Raw genomic sequence first — 21,862 nt, forward strand, 5'->3', positions numbered from 1 at the left:
ATCTCGTCCCAACTTTGGAGAGAAAAGGTTTTAGTTACAGGAAAAGTATCTCCGTTAGTTGGGCTGGAGTTGGGTGACTGGGTTTGGAAATAGGAGGGGAGATGTTCACACACACACACACACACACACATAAAAATACTATATTTCAGAGACTGCCGTCTCTCTCCTCAGGTAGAGAGAGACAGCAGTCTCTGAAATATAGTATTTTCTCTATATTTTTGTCGCTTTTATGAGCTCATTTTATTAGATGGGAATTGTGTTGTAACAGAACATTTTTACCAGTCATATATATATATATATATATATATATATATATATATATATATATATTATATATACTCTATTGTGACGTTTCAAAGTTCCAGCCTTCATTTTGAAGCTATTTAAGAACAATGAACACAAGATATTTTTAAAATTTCACCGTTTTTAATCTTTTATATACATATATATATATATATATATATAATATATATATATATACATATATATATATATATATATATATATATATATATATATATATATATATATGCTTCAGGAGAGGAGAAACTGTAACAATGCAAGGCTTAAGAGCACACCAAATAAAAAAGGGAAATTAAAGAATTTGATAAATTCTGTGCAAGCAGAATAAATGTGATGATAAGCGGAGTAGCTGGAGATATATCTGATCATTATGTGGTCGAAGGTGGTAGGTTTCAGATTAGGTATTGGTTCAAGTTGGCAAGAAAGGAATAAAAAAAAAGTATCTGGTAGGACATTCATGATGAGCTAATTGGATAAGCAGGAATTAACGACAGCGAAAAAAGACTTTTATATATATATATATATATATATATATATATATATATATATATATATAAAGTCTTTTTTCGCTGTCGTTTAATTCTGCTTATATATATATATATATATATATATATCTATATATATATATATATATATATATATATATATATATAAAGTCCTTTTTTTCGCTGTCGTTAATTCCTGCTTATCCAATTAGCTCATCATGAATGTCCTACCAGATACTTTTTTTTTTATTCCTTTCTTGCCAACTTGAACCAATACCTAATCTGAAACCTACACCTTCGACCACATAATGATCAGATATATCTCCAGCTACTCCGCTTATCATCACATTTATCTGCTTGCACATAATTTATCAAATTCGTTAATTTCCCTTTTTTTATCCGGTGTGCTCTTAAGCCTTGCATTTTTAACAGTTCTCCTCCCCTGAAGCATTTTCGAGACATGTTTCCACTGTCAATGTCATTTCTTGGTCTGGTCTGTCACGTTTTGCGTTAAAGCCACGTATCACGACCACCCTTTCATATTATCCAGATCCATTTATTTGCATGAATTCAGACCGTCTTATAAACATTACTGTTTTTCCCCTCAATTTTCCGTTTTGGGACCATTTACAGTCACTTCTACAGCCTATCTTCTTTGTGCCACTTTAGAATATTAGGTCATGGGACATCAGTAGTACCTCAAACCATCTCAGGACAGCAGTGTCTCTAACAGCGCTGAAGTACCGCTCATATATTTCTGTAAACCACTGTTCCTTTCAACCATCATGAGCACAGAGGGCCTCCTTCGACAGCTATCTCAGCTCTAATCATAGCAACATCATCTACTAGAAGGCAAGACAGCTCAGAAACCCGAGCATTTATAGTAGATTCACATCAACCGTGCATTTGACGTCTAGGCCAGTCCCTTACGACACTCCTGATTGGCTGTTGATAAACCAATCACGGAGCTGGAAATCCTCCTCAGTCTATCTCGAGGGAGAGATCACATAGGCAGGATATGTATGTTCCACCTCTCCTGAGGGATACTTTTGGAAGACGTATATCCCTCAGGAGAGGTGGATCATAGATCCTACCCATGTGAACTCTCGCGAGAGAGACTGAGGAGAGTTTCCAGCCCTGTGATTGGCTTATCGACAGCCAATCAGGAGCGTCGTAATAAGGGACTGGCCTAGACATCGGATGGGGGTGAAATCTCGCGCGCGACTTCGGAGTAAATATTGTGTCTTGGATTCGTGGATTCGTCCTCATCATCATCTTCATCATATTCGCTCGCTACCGACGATGGTAAACAGTTGTCTTGGTTTATTAAAGGAAATATTAAGGCTTCGTTGATGCGTCTTTGTTTAAGGAGGAAGGGGAAAGGCATATTATTATTATTATCATATTAAGCATAAAAGGAAGGTAGTAAATAAAACTATCTAGTGACTAGGTTAAATGGATAGGTCCTGTCGCTCTATGTAGGGGAGGTTATAGGTTATTAATGTTCACTTTGAAACGTTTGTAGCTCTGAAAAATCCAGTTAATAAGGAAAAAGATGGTCTCGTGTTGGTATCTTTTTTTTTTTACGGGTATTATTTCAGGCACTTTTCGAATGGGCTTCATGAAGATATCTCTCTCTCTCTCTCTCTCTCTCTCTCTCTCTCTCTCCACACACACACACATATATGTATTTATATATATATATATATATATATATATATATATTATATATCTATATATATATATATATACCCGACAAAGAACAATCAAAATTAAATAAATAAATGAAATATTATTAAAAACACTAAAGATTACTCAGCCAGCATTCCCACTCCCCCCCCCCCCACCCCCGCCCCCCCCAACTCCCCCCCCCCACCCCCCCCCCCGCCCCCGCCCCCTCGCAGCCCGTGATTGCACGTATCACAGATATGATCATCTATGCATTCTATATTCAGATGGGAACCCTGTTTGTCAAACCCCAAACCAATTGATGAAACGACCAAAAAAAAATTCTTTTAAATAAAAAAAAGATAAATAAATAATTGAAAAATATCAATATCAATATACATCATGAACCGTCCGCCCGTTAGAGAGATAAATATGCAAATATAACCATATATAAATAAATATTGGGGTGGAGAAACCAGAAAAAAAAAAAAACAAAAAAAAAAAAAACATCGTTTTCATATCCTCATCGGTCGAAACATATTGGCTCTCAATTTGGGTGATGAATTTCACTGTGTCGTTTTTCGATGTGATTCTGGAAGGGAATAGAATATATATATATATATATATATATATATATATATATATATATATATATATATATATATATATACATACACACACATATATATTATATATATATTATATCATATACATATATATATGGGTATACAATCCACAGTGATGTAAAATCCTCCTGTCGTTTTATAAAATGTATATTTCTGGTACATCAACTTATTTTTATAAAACTACAGAATGATTTTACATCATGTGGATTGTATCCCAATTTACTTAAGAGGTACGACATATACATATATATATATATATATATATATATATATATATATATAATATATATAGATATATATTATATATTATATATATACTACATATAAGTCATATCACATTACCGTGATTTATATACATACATCGAGCTACAAATGTCCTTTAATATCTAATTCGCTCTACCTCGGAATTAATATATTTTCATATATGCTTAGCCGAAGGGGAATTTTATTAGGCGATAATAGAATTGCGGCTCCCGGGCACGAATCCATGAAACCATACAAATTCACAGGCTCCAAATCAACGAATAACCTGAATGCGAAAGGTATTTGAGGGTGAGAGACGGCATAAACTTATAGCCTCTTGCAGTGGTGGAGTGGGTAAAAAGCTTCACTGACGTCTTGGATTTGTATGGTTTCATGGGTTCGCAGCCCGGGAGCCAGCAATTTTATTATCGCCTAATAAAATTCCCCTTCGGTCAAGCATATATGAAAATATATTAATTCCGAGGTAGAGCGAATTAGATATTAAATGACATTTGTAGCTCGATGTTATATATATATATATATATATATATATATATATATATATATATATATATATACATATATATATACATATTATGTATATATATAATATATATATATATATATATATATAATTATATACTCTTAACTAATGTAACCTGAAACGTGTATAATATTTCATCGGATTCATTATTATAAAAAAGAAAAAAAATTCGTCTTATATATTTGCAAAGCTGATTTATTTCCCATTAAAAGTAAATTGTATTCATTTTCTCAAAACGAAAATTAGAAAATCGATGTAGGGAAGGATCCTTATCGTCGAAACCGACCCCTCGCCCCCCCCCCCCCCCCCCCCCCCCCCCCCACACAAAAAAAAGATAGAAAATGTCTAAAAATGAGTCTTGCAGAATAGTCAGAACAATCCCTGGATAAATTAAAAATACAAAGAATCTAAAACTCAGGAAACCTTCAAGTAGAAGAATGAATAAAAAAATCTATATAAAAAAGACTCCTTTGTTTTCCTCTTTGGAAGACCACCACCACCATCATTATCTTCATCATTTCCTTCATCATTTTCTTCTTCTTCATCTTCAACCGAGGGAGTTGATTGACGGGAATGATTAGCTGTCACTCACGATCTCCTCCTCCTCCTTCCTCCTCCTCCTCCTCCTCCTCCTCCTCCTCCTCCTTCCTCCTCCTCCTCCTCCTCCTCCTCCTCCTCCTCCTCCTCCTTCTTGGTTAAGGTGGAAGCTCAAGTCTTGCTTATTGTAAGATGTAGGATGATGATAATGATAATGAATGTGATGATAATGAGTATAATGATAAGGTTGGCGATAGTGGCGTTGCTCGTAATGGTGATGGTCGAAGTTGAACAAGTTTATGATGATTATACTGCTATATTATTATTATTATTATGGTAATGATAATGAATATGATGATAGTGAGTATAATGATGGTGGCGTTGCCCGTAATGGAGATGGTCGAAGTTGATCAAGTTTATGCTGATTATACTACTATATTATTATTATTATTATTATTATTATTATTATTATTATTATTATTACTATTAGTATTATTATTATTATTATTACTTCTAATGCTAAGATTCTGTTACTTCAATTACTAATATTAAAAAAAAAGTTACAGAAAACTTAGCAATAACTAAAAACAATTACCACAAATCGCTATCATTGTGTGGGCGACGTGTTCGCAGGATATCTCCAAATCACGCGAACGGAATTTGGTGGAGTTTGGCCCACGCATTCATAGGTGCCTCTGTCAAGACGGTTAACTTTCTGGAGAAATCTATTGATGGTTCAGATAGTTTTCACGGCTACAAATCGTTATCTACGAGACGAATTCACCCCAAAATTTAATCATATCTTGTCGGTCGCCTGGTGGATGTCTGCACAAAGTTTCTTGTAATTCCGTTTACCCGTTCTTGAGATTTCAGTTTTTTGCTATCCGACCATTCCAACTCGCTCTTTCCGGTCATAAATGTTATATAAAATCAAATATAAAAAGGGAATGGTTTTTAAACCGTAAGGAAAAATGAATAAAAAGAATTTTATCTCTTGCTATTGTCTCTTTCCCTTCATACTCCTGATGGCTAGAAACACAATCTCTTTCTCTCTCGCCGCCCCTCCCCCCCCTCGTTTTTTTTTTATGCTCCCGAGGGTAAACTCCCGTGCAAGTCCAATATCGCCTTTCCTCTCTCTCTCTCTCTCTCTCTCTCTCTTTCCGCTCCCGGCGATAATTAACACAATCCTCCAGTAAACGTTTCTGCGCAATAATCATTCAGCATCGGAAAAGGAAGCAAGGTTGGTGTGTTTCTCTTTTTTTTTTTTTTTTTTTTTTTGGGGGGGGAGGGGGGTTTTTGGGTATGGGGCCGGGGGGTGGGGGACGTCACTGGCGCTCGGAAGCGTTTAGGAGTAAGAGGTATATGGTACCAGCTTGCTTTGCTCTCTTGGGACAAATGGGAAAACGAAAGTAAAATTATCAATTTACAAAAAATAAAATAGAAAAATATCACGTGTAATTTTTATGTGAAAAAAAATATAAGTCAACATTGTGGTTATATTAATAGAAATGAAAAACAAGGGAAAAAAATTTATGTATAGAAAAATAATTAAAAATTTTGTTTGGATGTTTTAAAAAATATATAGGTAAGTAAAAATTGTGGTTGTATGAATAGAAATTATAAAACAGGAAATTTTAAAACAGGGAAAATTTTTTATTTTATGTTTTTATTTTAACAGAAATGAAATATATATTTTTCATAGGAAAAATATATAAGTCAAAATTGTGGTTGTATGAATAGAAATATAAAAAACAGAAATAAAAAAAAATACAATATGAGAAAAATATCAGGCGAAATTTTTATGTGAAAAAAAATATAAGTCAAACCAAAAACATTGTGGTTATCATTAACTAGAAAATGGAAAAACAGGGGAAAATATTTATGTATAGAAAAATAAAAACAATTTAAAATTTTGTTTGGATGTTTTAAAAAATATATAAGTAAGTAAAAATTGTGGTCGTATGAATAGAAATGAAAATCAGAAATAAAAAAAATATAAGAAAAATATCAGGCGAAATTTTTATGTGAAGAAAATATATAGTCAAAATTATGGTTGTATGAATAGAAATGATAAAACAGGAAAAATTTATTTTTACGTATAGAAAAATTGTTTAAAATTTTGCTTGTATGTTTTTAAAAAATAAAATATGAGAAAAATATCAGGAAAAATTTTTGTGTAAAAAAATATAAGTCAAAATTGTGGTTGTATGAATAGAAATGATAAAACAGAAAAATTTTATTTTTATGTTTTAACAGAAATAAAATATGAGAAAAATAACAGGCGAATTTTTTATACAAAAAAATATATAAGTCAAAATTATGGTTGTATGAATAGAAATGATAAAACAGGAAAAATTGATTTTATGTAAAGAAAAATCATTTTAAATTTTGCTTGGATGCTTTAAAAAAATAGAATGAGAAAAATATCACTTGAAATTTTTATGTGAAAAAATATAAGTCAAAATTGTGGTTGCACGATTAGAAATGATAAAACAGAAAAATTGATTTTTATGTATAAAAAAAATAATTTAATATTTTGCTTGGATGAAAAAAAAACAAGTAAAGTGTTGCGGTAAATAATATTAGGTTGGCGAGAAAAAAAATGATAAATAAAAATGCTGTTCTCGTATGGGAAAATGAATAGCGTATAAAAAAAACGAATTTAGATCGTAAAACCGAGTTCGTTCAAGTCTACACATAAAAATAGAGAAGTGTAAAACAGGATTCAGAGATTATCTGGACATGCTGTAAAATCTTCGCCCTGTCGGTGGAGAATTCTGTAGTGTTCGCTCGTTTGAAAAGAATTCATTCTTCGCTTTTGAAAAAATTTTTAAAAAATATTTGTAACGTTGTTTGTACGTCGTGCAAACAACAATTTGCACGACGTACTTTCCAGTACCCCCCCCCCTCCGCTCCTTCCTTTTCTCTCTCCTCTCTTCTAAAATCTCTCCCGCAAGTCATCTCTCTCTCTCTCTCTCTCTCTCTCTCTCTCTCTCTCTCTCTCTCTCTCTCTCTCTCTCTCTCTCTCTCGCCTGTATCGCCGTGATGAGCGCGTGTCGATGTCCAATGAATTTACAAAGTAAACCTTCCTTTTGATTCGCTGCTTAATTGAGAGAGACGCATTTCTCTGGCGCCTCCCAATTGACACATTTTCGCATGTCACTGAAGACACAAATTCACTGATATATATTTTTTTTATTTTTTTTTATCAAATTCCTCGCCTGTTTATTTCGCACGAATTCCGGCAGTAAACTTGACTCGCACAATTACTGAGATAACTACGTCTCCCTGGCTTCACCCCCAACCCCCCATTCCTCGCAATAATCAAAGAAATTCCATATGGCGTCACTGAAGGTACCCCGGAAATAATAATCCCGTTAATATATATTTTTGGAGTCGAATATCGAACGTTCTCCAGAATTATTCGACCCGCTAAAATCCCTACTACCCAATTTGGGCATGTAAGTCCATTAAGAATTTCAGATGTTCGTGATTGAGAGACAAGCATCTGTGTGGCGTCGCCTAATCAACACGTTTTCGCTTTTAAAAACATTCCGGCAGATAAACCAAGTACTTTTTTTTCCCCATCCGCGAATTCGCCGCGAAATATTCACCGGGCCCTAATTTAGCGCGCGCATTCGTTTTCCCGCGAAATGTCCATCGCCAAATTCCACTTTATCTCCCTCCCGCCCCCGAGCGAAAAACTTGAGAGGACTACATCGCTGTGGCGCCATTCCAATCAACGCGCTTTCACTTAAACGCCGAAGGTAAAATCCCCGGCATAATTCCGCTTTTTTTCTTCTTCTTTTTTTTTTTTTTCACAGGAGGGAGACTCCCTCTCCCCCCCCAACCCGCCCTCTCCCCTCCCCTCCTCACCCAAAATTCAAGGCACGTCCATGCGCTTCCGGAGAATACTATCGCCTCCTCCTCCTCCACCACCTCCTCCTCCTCCACCACCTCCTCCTCCGCCTCCTCCGCCTCCTCCTCCTCCTCCTCCTCCTCCTCCACCTCCTCCTCCTCCTTAATGAAATGCAACTCAGGGCGAAGGTGGGAGGTAAAAAATGATTACCTAAAATTTGCTTTCGGATCAATTCTTCACCTTTAATGCTCTCGTCTCCTCCTCCTCCTCCTCCTCCTCCTCGTAATGCTTCGAAAGAGGGAGGGGGAAGAAAGGCTTGGGTTGGTCAGTAATTTAAGAGGAGAAGGAACACAAGAGGAAAAAGATGCCTAGAAGGAGAGTTGGTAAGGATGTAGAAGAAGAAGAAGAATCAAGAGAGAAAAGGGACGAATAAAAGATAGAAGAAATTAGGGAAGAAGATGATAGAGAAATACTGGAAGAGAATAGAGGAAGATGGGAAATAGAGAAGGATAAATAGATAGGCAGGAGAAGAAGTTTGGAATGAGGAGAAAGCTGGGTAGACTGAATACAGAAGAAGAAAAACAGAAGAGGTAAGAATGAAAACGTAAGAGAGGGAGGAAGAATTAAATGCAGAAGGAGTACAAATGAGAGAAAATTTCTGCATGTAAATGAATCTATAAATAAATAAAGGTAGCATTATATTTTTCGCCTCATAAACCCCCATGTTTCGCCAAAGTGAACACAGTACTCTCTTTTTCGAAACAGCTTGCAGATGTCCTCTTAGTGAAGTTCAATTTATCTTTTAACTTGATCAACCTAAAAAAAAAATTTATTCGTTTTGTCTTTTCACCTGTTTTGCAAGTCGAACTGCTTCATTTTTCATCTGTTTTGCAAGACGAACTCCTTCTTCATCTTATTTGGAAGACGAACTCCTTCCTTCTTCACCCGTTTTAGAAGACAAACTCCTTCCTTTTTCACCCGTTTTGCAAGACGAACTCCTTCCTTTTTCACCCGTTTTGCAAGACGAACTCCTTCCTTTTTCACCCATTTTGCAAGACGAACTCCTTCCTTCTTCACCCATTTTAGAAGACGAACTCCTCTCTTTTTCATCCATTTTGCAAGACGAACTCCTTCCTTTTTCACCCATTTTAGAAGACGAACTCCTTCCTTTTTTACCCGTTTTGGAAGACGAACTCCTTCCTTTTTCACCCATTTTAGAAGACGAACTCCTTCCTTTTTCACCCATTTTAGAAGACGAACTCCTTCCTTTTTCACCCGTTTTGCAAGACGAACTCCTTCCTTTTTCATCCGTTTTGCAAGACGAACTCCTTCCTTCTTCACCCGTTTTGCAAGACGAACTCCTTCCTTTTTCACCCGTTTTGCAAGACGAACTCCTTCCTTCTTCACCCATTTTAGAAGACGAACTCCTTCCTTTTTCACCCGTTTTGCAAGACGAACTCCTTCCTTCTTCACCCATTTTAGAAGACGAACTCCTTCCTTTTTCACCTGTTTTGCAAGTCGAACTGCTTCATTTTTCACCTGTTTTGCAAGATGAACTCCATCTTTTTTGGAAGACGAACTCCTTCCTTTTTCACCCGTTTTGCAAGACGAACTCCTTCCTTCTTCACCCATTTTAGAAGACGAACTCCTTCCTTCTTTCACCCGTTTTAGAAGACGAACTCCTTCCTTTTTCACCTGTTTTGCAAGACGAACTCCACTCCATTACCCATTAAAAAAGACACTTTTTTGCATAGAGAACGCACCTCGTAACCACCAGCGTATTTCTATCGAATTCTCTCCGTAAGAACACCGATGTATTTATAGCGAACGGTGCCCGTAAACACCGGTGTATTTCCAGGGGATTGGTTCTTGCTTTCTCTAGTTGATTCCTACCTAACATTTTTCAAATATTGCAGCTCAGGGTGCCGTAAGTTGGCCCCAAGGACGCGAGTATCACCAGCCGAGTGGCCGGTGATGACTCTATATAGAGTTGCTTCCTCAAAAGCAAATTCCATTTTAATGAACCAAAGCCTCCAGTGGCCAAATGGAAGGCTTTTGACGCCTCTCTCTCTCTCTCTCTCTCTCTCAAGAGATAATAACTGTATTTATTATGCAAGAGGATATTGCAGAAACGGAGGATAAAATGCAGATTCAGACACAAAATGAATAATTATGATGAAGGAAGATCAAATATTATGGAAAAGTTGGATTTTTTAATGTCAGAATTTCTGGAAATGAAAAAAGAACAACATACCAGAACAGGAAAGAGACATGGGAAAATCCTTATTACTATCAGTATTAAATGAAGGAGAAAACACGCAAACCATCATAGTGATGAATGCGCAGGGTTTGAGTTACGAGTAAACTCAAAAAAAGAAAAATAGAGTACTTAGAAGAACTAACCCAAAATGAAAGAAAATAGATATAATGAATATAAGTGAAACCTGGTATTCCCAAGAGACTGGGAATGATGATCAATAAAAAGGGTTCCAAACTATAGAGTCAGATAGAAAAAATAGGAATCAAGGGGGAACCGCAATATAGGAAAAGACAAAAAACAAGGAAAAATATGAGAAATATAGTAACTCAGAATGTGAACTAATAGCGGTAGAATTTGAATCTGAAAAATTGATGAACATAGTAATATATAGACCTCCTAATACTAAAGAGTTTTGACTTAATAATTGAAAAAATTGGATGATATATGTAGAAATCACAAGGACTGGACTATTCTCCTATCTGGAGACTTCAACTTTCCTTTCGTAGATGAAGGAAAGAACGAATAGGAGATTGTGGTTGTACTTATACATATAAAAAAGAGAGTAATAGTAGTGCAGAAGATAAGGAGGCAATTTGAAAAGCTATTAGATATGCTACTAGAATACAACATTCAACAAATAAATCACTGCCAACAAGAAAGGAAAATACTTTAGACCTAGTATTTGTGAACGAGATGAATTATGTTAAAGAAATAATAGTTTATAATGCGAGTATTTCAGACCATAATGTCATAGAATTAACAGATTCATTCCAAAAGCAAGTGAAAATAGAGATAAGCAAGAAATGAAAAGTGGGAAGGATATGGAAAATACAACTTCTACAGTAAAAATATAAAATGGTCAGAAATTAATGAAGAATTAAACAAAGATTGGGATAACATTTTTCGTAAGTGATGACATAAGGGTAAATACGGAGATTATATAAAATATTGGAGATAATAGTGGAAAAATATATACCGAAGAAGAAAAGTAAACATCATTCATGCATACCAAGAGACAGAAGAATCTTGTTCCAGAAAATCAGAAAAGTGGGAAAAAAGGTCTTGCAAGAAAAAAATGCATGGAAAGTTATAGAACTAAAAAGTAAGATAGAAAATGCAGAAAAAAAGATTATACAATCAAAGAAAATGAAAAACGGGGACTTGGAAGAAAAAAACCCTATTAAATATCAAGCAAAACCCCAAACTATTATACTCATATGCGAAGAAGATGAATAAAAGAAGAATAGAAATAGGCCCTCTGAGAATTGAAGGGAGATTAACGAATGAAAAAAAGGAAATTTGCAACATACTGGCAGAACGATATAAGAGAGATTCACCCCTAGAATAGATAATGAAGATAATGATATAGAAGTAAGGGATGGAAAATAGTGAATATTTAGCTGACATAGATATTAATGAAGCTGATATTGTGCAGGCTATTAATGAAATTAAAAATGGAGCTGCTGCAGGACCCGATGGAATTCCTGCTATTTTGTTAAAGAAAGTAGTTCATTCTATCGCAAAGCCACTTGCAATATTATTAAGACAAAGTGTAGATACAGGCAAGATATAGATGAGCACAAATTAGCGTATATTACCCCTACTTTCAAAAGTGGATCAAGACTAGAGGCAAGTAATTATAGGCCTGTGAGTCTACATCACATATAATGAAAGTGTATGAAAGGGTAATGAAAGAAAAATATTATGAAACATTTAATAAAAAATAATTTGTTTAATAAAGGACAACATGGTTTCGTACCCGGAAAAAGTACACAAACCCAACTGTTAGTCCACCGTAAAACATATTCAAAACAAAAATATGAAAAGCGGAAATGAAACAGATGTGGTTTATTTAGACTTTGCAAAAGCTTTTGATAAAGTAGACCATAATAATATTAGCGAAAGAAAATTAGAAAACACAATATCGTGGATAAAGTAGGAAGATGGTTAAAAGAATTTTTACACAACAGAAAACAGATAGTTATTGCAAACGACGAGAAAATCGGATGAAGCCAAGGTAATATCCGGTGTGCCGCAAGGTACGGTGTTAGCTGCAATACTGTTTGTTTATTATGATTGAAGACATAGACAATATGTTAAGGATTCGGTAGTGAGTAGTTTCGCAGATGACACAAGAATAAGTAGAGAAATTACTTGTGATGAAGATAGGAACGCTCTACAAAGAGACCTTAACAAAGTATATGATTGGGCAGAGGTAAAGGTAAAGGATGGTATTTAACTCTGATAAATTTGAATCAATAAATTATGGAGACAGAGAAAGAAAGCTATATGCATATAAGGGACCTAATAATGAGACCATCACAAATAAGGAAGCAGTTAAAGACCTTGGTGTGATGATGAATAGGAACATGTTATGCAATGATCAAATAGCAACTCTGTTGGCAAAATGTAAAGCAAAAATGGGAATGTTGTTACGGCACTTCAAAACAAGAAAAGCTGAACACATGATTATGCTTTATAAAACATATGTTCGTAGTCCACTTGAATATTGCCAATATGATATGGTACCCACACTATCAAAAGGATATTGCACAAATAGAGAGTGTACAAAGGTCCTTTACAGCTAGAATAGAAGAAGTTAAGGACCTAGACTACTGGGAAAGACTACAATTCTTAAAATTATATAGTCTGGAAAAGGAGAAGAGAACAAGCTACATGATAATTCAGGCATGGAAACAGATAGAAGGAATAGCAGAAAATATCATGGAACTAAAAATATCAGAAAGAGCAAGCAGAGTAGATTAATAGTGCCCAAAAATATACCAGAAAAATAAGGAAAGCACACAGGACATTAATCCACTACGCACCAGCATCGATAATGCAGCGTCTATTCAATGCGGTTGCCAGCTCATCTGAGGAATATATCAGGAGTGAGCGTAGATGTGTTTAAGAATAAGCTCGACAAATATCTAAACTGCATCCCAGACCATCCAAGATTGGAAGATGCAAAATATACCGGAAGATGTACTAGCAACTCTGGTAGACATTAGAGGTGCCTCACACTGAGGGACCTGGGGCACCCCGAACAAGATGTAAGGTAAGGTAAGGTAAGGTCTCTCTCTCTCTCTCTCTCTCTCTCTCTCTCTCTCTCTCGCTGTTAACAACTGGTAAAAGAAGGCAAAACGTGTAAGGTTGGAACCGTTTGGAAGACTGAACTAAGATTTAATACTCTCATTCAAATTATTTGCTAAACTACAGTGTTTTCATAGTTTCCCTATATATGAATAATCAATATAACCCAAATGATTACAAAGGTAAAATGTCCAGAAATTGAGAGTAAAAGGTTCAAAAAGAAAGGAAGTGTTGAAGATTAAAAAATGAACGTGTAAAATACCATGAGGAAAGTGTACAAGTGTAAAAGGTAAATAAGGAGGAGGAAGAAAGAGGAAAGGAAGAACCTAAGCACCGAAAGAAGAAGAAGAAGAAGAAGAAGAAGAAGAAGAAGAAGAAGAAGAAGAAGAAGAAGTGACCCTCTCGAAATTCCCGAGAATAATTCGTCCGAAAAGGAAATCTCTCAGTAGGACTTTGTGTGCCTTTTGGAAACTGCTGCTTTTTTGACTCAACGCTTCGTCGACCTTGTGGATTCCTTCCTTCCTCGCTGGCGACGACGAAGGGAAAAAAAAATCATAGAAAATATATAAAAGCGATAGCTGATTTTACGGCGTTTCTCGAAACATGGCTCGAAGTCAAATGACAGAGTCGGAGTCGAAGCCAATTTCATCTTCGCTGAGGACGAGGGACGGAACGTTTCGTGGAAATACGCGACCAAATCATTTTTTTTTTTTTCTAAAACGTTTCACGAAATCATAACGAAACGTTTCGTGGAATCACACGACGAACTCAAATTTTTTTTGTAACTTTTCACAAAATCATAACGAACCGAAATGAAGAGATTTTTTAAGGTTTTGTCTAAAAACACGACGAAATCAAACGTTTTTTATTTTTTATTTTTTATTCTATTTTCTTTTTAAGTTTTCTGAAAACAAAACGAACTGAAATGAACAGATTTTTATAGTTTTGTCTAAAAACAAGACGAAATCAAACGTTTTTTTATTTTATATTCTTTTATTCTATTTTCTTTTTAAGTTTTATGAAATCACAACGAACGGAAGTGAGTAGATTTTTGTGGATTTGTCAAAAAACACGACGGAATCAAACGCTTAATTTTTGTTTTTGTTTTATTTTTTTTTTAAGTTTCACGAAATCATAACGAACCGAAATGAACGGATTTTTGTGGTTTTGTCTAAAAACACGACGGAATCAAACGTTTTTATTTTTTCTTTTCTATATTTTTTTAAGTTTTCACGAAAAGATTAGATTTCTGTCGTTTTAACGCCACGCCAAATGGGACCAAAAAGTAAATGGATATCTCTTCTCTCTCTCTCTCTCTCTCTCTCTCTCTCTCTCTCTCTCTCTCTCTCTCTCTCGTTTCACAGAAACAAAAACTATAGCAGATATTTTCCCGAATGTTGTTGTTGGGCCGAAAAGATACCCACCCCTACCCCCATCCCCTCTCTCCTTTTTCGCTTTCATTTCTTTATTTTGTTTTGTTTGTTTCTTTTTCTGCGTCCCCACCCTCACCCCTCCCCCGCCGCCCCCCACCAACCCCAAGCTCACTGGACGGGGTAAGGATCGAAAACAGTTTTTATCCCTTTTTCCCCCAAATTCCGTTCAGCAACAGAGGTACGATTTCAGTTTTACCAGTTTTTAGAATTTTTTTTTTTTTTATTTATTTTGCCTTCCAAGGAATAAAGATTCTTCCCATTATGTCTGTTTGTGTTAGAGAACATTATAGAAATATTAAGAAACATCTCCAAATATCAGCTCAAAAATTCAAAGCCTATACCACTGGAATGTATCAGACTGCTTAGTACACTAATTTCCTGAACAGGTTAAGGTCAAAGGACAGAAAATGGTATTCTAAGCTAGTTCATAAGGTCAACTCAAAGTCCTCTTGTCTGATGGACATTGTGAGCTCGTTGCATTATTTATTGCTTACAGTTTTCCCTTATAGTCAGAAAGATCCAAGTGTTTCCTATGGTCCATTTTATCCGTAAAAATAAGATGAGCTATATTGTAATGAGAGACGACTTGTAACCGTTCCCCAGAATCCCCTGGACAAGGAATACAGCAGGAATATTTAAGATTTACATTCCCAGATTCCCAGGTCAGAATCTTCACAATAACCCTGACGGAACCACTTACCAAATACGTCCATGTTCAATTCCCTTTTCATTTTTTTCCTTTCTTTTTTTGAGAAATATCTATAGAATTTTTATGCTTCTGTTTTCGTCCTAACTCAACCGATACGGGAAGGTTCGTAAAAGCTAAAAGCTCTGGGGGTATTTTCTTGGGGTATGTTTCCAGGGTATTTTCCAATACCCATGAAGTACTATGTTGTGCTTTGTCAGGACAGCTTACGACGTTCGTGTGTGTGTGTATTAGGGTATGGAGGTATTGTAGAGTGTAGGTATCTCTCTCTCTCTCTCTCTCTCTCTCAGTCAGTCAGTAATCAAACAAATTCTTTTCTTAACCTCATTCTACATTATTTTCCTCTCTCTCTCTCTCTCTCTCTCTCTCTCTCTCTCTCTCTCTCTCTCTCTCTCTTCCCTCACTCAATTACAATCTTCTGTCCTCCTCCACCTGCATTTTTTTTCCTTCCCACTTATTTTTTTCCCTTCCCATCTCCTCCCTCCCTCCCTCCTCCTCCCCCCCCCCCCCCCCCCTCCTCCTCCTCCTCCTCCCCCCCTCCTCCTCCTCCTCCTCCTTCTTGACTTGACGTTCTCGAGGAATACCTCGGAAGGCAACCGGAGCCGTTTGGCCAGATGAAGACATTCGTGATAAAACGTCGGAAATGCATTTCAGATCTTTGAGTGAATTCCTGGAGGATTTCCTCCAGTCGTTGACCGAAATAGATAGACAGACAGGCGGTGGGTTTCTTTACTTAGCTCTCTCTCTCTCTCTCTCTCTCTCTCTCTCTGAGAGACCATTTATTACCTTTATTCCTCTTTATCATTTTGATTTCACGTTTAATCACGTACCTCCTCTTTCCTCGTTCTCTCTCTTTGCCAGTCACTCATTTAATAACTTTTACTTTTATTTATTCCGTTAGTTTTCCCATTTCCCCTTTTCTCTTTGTGTTTCCGAAGCCCATTAATTATACTTCAACTTTCACTTAACTTTAACTTAACTTTCATTCAACTTTCCATTTTTTTCTCTCTCGCTTTCTACTTCAGAGGCTTTATTTTTATTTTTATTTATTTTTATTTTTTATTTTTATTTTTTTCCCTTAAACCAAACGAGATTTACCCTTGAGTCGATTAGCGTAACTTTGCAGTGGCGCTGTGACCAGTCGTACCGCCCTTAAGGACGACCTGATGAACGACTTTTACGTACGACCTTCTGGACGATCTCATGGACGACTTTTTACGTACGACCTGATTGAACGACCTCCGGACGACCTGATGAACGACTTTTACGTACTACCTGTTTGAACGACCTTTTCTGGACGACCTAATTGAACGACCTCATGAACGACCTTCCGGACGACCTGATTGAACGGCTTTTACGGGACGACCTAATTGAACGACCTTCCGGACGACCTCATGAACGACTTTTTAAGGACGACTTGATTGAACGACCTTACTGACGACCTCATGAACGACTTTTTACGGACGACCTCATGAACGACCTTCAGGACGACCCGATTGAACTACCTTACGGGACGACCTCATGAACGACCTTCAGGACGACCTTCCGGACGACCTGATTGAAAGACTTGACGGACCTTCCGACGAGTTTTGAGAGAGGGGTGGGGAGAAAGATGTCTTATGAACGACCTCGACGAACGACCCAATGAAAAAGACCCTGCGAATGTCCTTATCATGAACTACCTTTCTCATAGTGTTCGGAAAGGCATGACGAACGTACGACCTTACGAAAGACCTTGACGAACGACCCTTGCTAACGCACGACCATAAGAACGACTTTCCAAACGTAAATATATATATATATTATATATATATATATATATATATATATAGATATATATATATATATATATATATATATACATATATATATACTATATATATATATATATATATATATATTACTATCACTACTTCTAGTTCACCAACACTGTTAAAAGGGGAAGGATAATATACCTATTATTATTATTATCATATTATTATTTCAAGCTTATTCCCATTTTCATATACCGGAGTAACTACCTCATCTTGTCTTACCCTTTTGTTTGGCTAACGTCAATTAATTTAAACCTGGCGGTGCGGGGGGTGGGGGGGATAGGGTCCTGTCTGGCGTCGGCTTCGATCAAAACTCTACCTGGATCTCATATGACTATGTATGCTCGTGTCGTTTTTTTTTTTTTTTTTTTCTGGAAAACGATAATGTTTTTTTTTTTTTGAATTTTTTTTAGGAAGCGAGATTGTAGGAGGAAGTAGAGAAAGGATTCAGAGAGAGAGAGAGAGAGAGAGAGAGAGAGAGAGAGAGAGAGAGAGGAGAGAGAGGATGTAGAAGGAAATGAAGAGAGAGGGAAAAGGTAGAAGGAAGAAATGAGAGAGAGAGAGAGAGAGAGAGAGAGAGAGAGAGAGAGAGAGATGATGTAGAGAGAAGGAAATAAAGAAACGAATTGTAGAAGGAAGAAAGAAGAGAATAATTGTAGAAGAAGATAGAAGAAATGTAGAAGAAAATGTAGAAGGCAGAAAGTATTGAGAGAGAGAGAGAATGTAGAAGAAAATAAAGATAGATAGAGAGAGAGAGAGAGAATAAAAATGTAGAAGGAAGTAAAGAAAGAAGAGAGATGAGAGAGAGAAAATAATGTAGAAGGAAAGGAAAAAGGACTGAGAGAGAGAGAGAGAGAGAGAGAGAGAGAGAGAGAGAGAGATACTCTCAAAAACGGCCTACCACTTACGCGAGGTACTACATACTACGTACTACTATATCAGTCTCCCAGGCCTTCGAGAGTTGCCAAGAAGGGAATATTGCTGCCATCAGGACCCATCCGTTCACAGTAATTGACTTTCATAACGGAATAATGGAGGAGCCTTTCGTGGGTTAGGCTGGGCCAGATGGCAGGGATAAGTTGATTTTACCCCCACTTGACCTTAGACACGCTCTCTCTCTCTCTCTCTCTCTCTCTCTCGACATAAACAAAAAGAAAATATATTGGTGGTGATATTTGGGCCGGCTACGGCTGTGATTTTTGTAGTTTTTTTTTTTTTGTCTTGTTTATCTATTTATTTTATTTTTGGCAATAGGATTAAGAGTAATTAGATAGCAATATATAATATATATATATATAATATATATATATATATATATATATATATATATATATATATATATATATATATATATATATATATATATATATATATGATAAATAGATATATATTCTATATATAGATTATATATAATATATTACTATATATATGAGATAGATAGATAGATAGATAGATAGATAGATTTACGGAGATAATTACATATTCCAGAGACAGCAGTTTCTGAAACACAGCACTTACTTTATATATTTTGGAGTATGTATGAGCTCCTTGTATTAGAAGGAATAATTCTGTTGTAATAGAACATTTTTCAAGTCATTTTTTGGCCCACCATTATAGTAAATATATATATATAGAATATATATATATATATATAATATATATATATATGTATGTATATATACGTATATATTAAACATCCCACACCAAGGCAAGACGAATCAGTGGATCTCTCTCACCCAGAGCAGAAGCAACACTGAAATGAGTCTTTAAAAAATATATATATATACTATATTCCGGAATTAATTTCCAAAATCAGATTGGATCGGGGGGGGGGGGGAGGAAGGGGGGGGGAAAAGCATAGCTTCGACACGGGAGGACCAGCCATCCAACCAGCCAGACAGGCGCGGGGGGGGGGGGGGGGGGGGGTGGGCGGTGTGAGCAAAGGACCCAAAATCAAAGTCCCACTTAATAACCGGGAATCAGGGAATTATTCTTTCGGGAACTCGCTCGGGAATTTGGGCCTTCCGGAGAGGTAAAGAGATATATCTTAAATATATTTCCCCAATTTAAAGTGAGGTGATTAGATTATTTCAGGTGAATTGTTAGAACATTTTCTTTTTGTGAGTTTAAATAGGCTTTTTTATTCACTTTGTGAAGCTGGAATTTATGTATATATGTGTATCTATATAATATAGATGGTATGTATAACATACATATGTAAATATATGTAATTATACATGTATTTATACATATATATACATAAATAAAAGCAAATGCTACGAAGGAAAGTGGCATTTGTCATTATACATGCATCACGTCCCATATATACATATATATGTATGTATATATATTACATATATATTTACGCATATATGTATGGGTTTATAGCTGACTATATTCGATTTATGTGTTCGAGAATAATATGCAGTGACAAGCATCAGAATTAATATTAGCATTAGAAAAGTGGACAGCCAATCACTCTTTACTTTTATGTGACCAGTCAAGTTCTCTCTCTCTCTCTCTCTCTCTCTCTCTCTCATTAATTTACTTCCTACTCTCTCTCAATCCTTTCTTTGCTCCTACGCTCTCTCTCTCTCTCTCTCTCTATTATTTATTTACTTCCTACTCTCTTTCTCTCAATCATTTCTTTACTTCCTACGCTCTCTCTCTCTCTCTCTATTATTTATTTACTTACTACTCTCTTTCTCTCAATCATTTCTTTACTTCCTACGCTCTCTCTCTCTCTCTCTCTGCTCCAGTACTCACCGACGGCGGCCAGATCCAGGGGCGTCAAGGACTGCTGGAGTCCTGGAGGGGCAGGATTCACCGTCTTCCTTCGGGTCACGGCGTCCGAAAGCCTCACTATGACTCCCCCCATCGTCCTTTCTCTCTCTTTCAGAAAGTTGTCCTTCTTCGCTTTCTCTTAGTGCTTTCTTCCTTCCTTCTTCCTTTCTCTTCCTTTCTTCTCGTAGTCTCCCAGAGGCGCAATGGACGCGTCTTTTGTTTCAGTGTTCGGGGAGAGAATTTTTTTTTCTTTCTTTTTTTTCCAAAAGGTTTATTTAGTTTTGTGAGTTTTTTCTTGTATATATTTTTGTCTGTCTATATTTGATTTTGTGGATTTTCTCTTATCTTTTTTTTCTAAAAATTGGAGAGAATGGTTTTTTTTTTTATCAAAAGGTTTATTTAGTTTTTTGGGTTTTTCGTATATATTAGTTCTTTATGTATTTGGTTTTGTCGGGTTTTCTCTTACCTTTTTTTCTAAAAATTTGGTTTTGTGTTTTTTTCACTTTCTTTTATTGTCTATTAATCCGGTTTGGTCCAGTTTTTGTTGTTCATTTTTTAATTGGAGATTTTGTTTTATTTTTCCGTCGATATTGGTTTTTTTCAATAATATAGATCATTTTTTTCTTGTTTTTCTCCCCTTATTTGTAAAGTTGTCTGTATATTCCCAGTCGTCTTTAGAGATATTGTTTATTATCCTCTAACTATAGTTTCACACACTTTAGTTTTGTCAACTTCGATCGTACGTGCGGTACCGACTAAAATTATGCATCGTTTTAATTACTGACCAAAAAATGCCTGGGTTGAAAAATGCGCGAAAAAAAGGAAATGAAAAGAAAAAAATATTAATTATTGTAATCCTCCTAAATTAGAATTTTAGAAAATTGATATTAATATTGATTATAGCGGCCATTTACCTTACAGCTGTAGTTAATTGACAATTGCATATTGTAAATATTTGAATGAATCGTAAAGAATGATAAATTGTCTTCGTAGGAAGTGCTGGAGAGAAAAATGTAATAAAAATAAATAATATTAATTACTACATCCTTCTTTCCTTAGAATTGGAGTAAGTAGACAATCGCGCATTGCAGATTAATAAAGTATGCATAGATGTGTATTTCTGGTGATAGAAGTTCACTCTCGACGTGGTTCGGAAGTCACGTAAAGCCGTTGGTCCCGTTGCTGAATAACCACTGGTTCCATGCAACGTGAAAGCACCATACAAACAAACATAGACTTTAAAAGGAACCTTCCCAAACTTTTAAACAAACGGTGTGATGTTTTTAATGCCTTGTTTCCTATGCCTACAAAACCTGATTGTGTCAGGTGTTCCGCAGGGTAGTGTTTTGGGACCAGTATTGTATTTCAGTGTTTACTAGGAACGTGTGGCCCGGTCTAAAAGTAATACAGTAATGCATTTCACATTTGATATCTTGGCTCTTATGCAAATTGATGGTGTAAGCACTAATATAGACCTGAAATTAATTAAATTAAACTGCATCTTGTA

At 35.8% G+C, this 21,862-nt stretch overlaps 1 protein-coding gene across 1 annotated transcript in view; it reads right to left on the bottom strand.

Moving 5' to 3' along the window:
• The window catches only part of LOC135207745 (cationic amino acid transporter 4-like), a 113,879-nt gene that overhangs the window by 90,442 nt on the left and 1,575 nt on the right, over positions 1–21,862 (bottom strand). Inside the window, exon 2 of the mRNA XM_064239570.1 lies at positions 20,338–21,150. Coding sequence (XP_064095640.1) covers positions 20,338–20,449 — 112 coding nt within the window. The 5' untranslated portion in view covers positions 20,450–21,150. The remainder of the gene's footprint in view (positions 1–20,337; positions 21,151–21,862) is intronic.

This window comes from Macrobrachium nipponense, chromosome 34 (genome assembly GCF_015104395.2).
Source record: "Macrobrachium nipponense isolate FS-2020 chromosome 34, ASM1510439v2, whole genome shotgun sequence".
NCBI lineage: Eukaryota > Metazoa > Arthropoda > Malacostraca > Decapoda > Palaemonidae > Macrobrachium > Macrobrachium nipponense.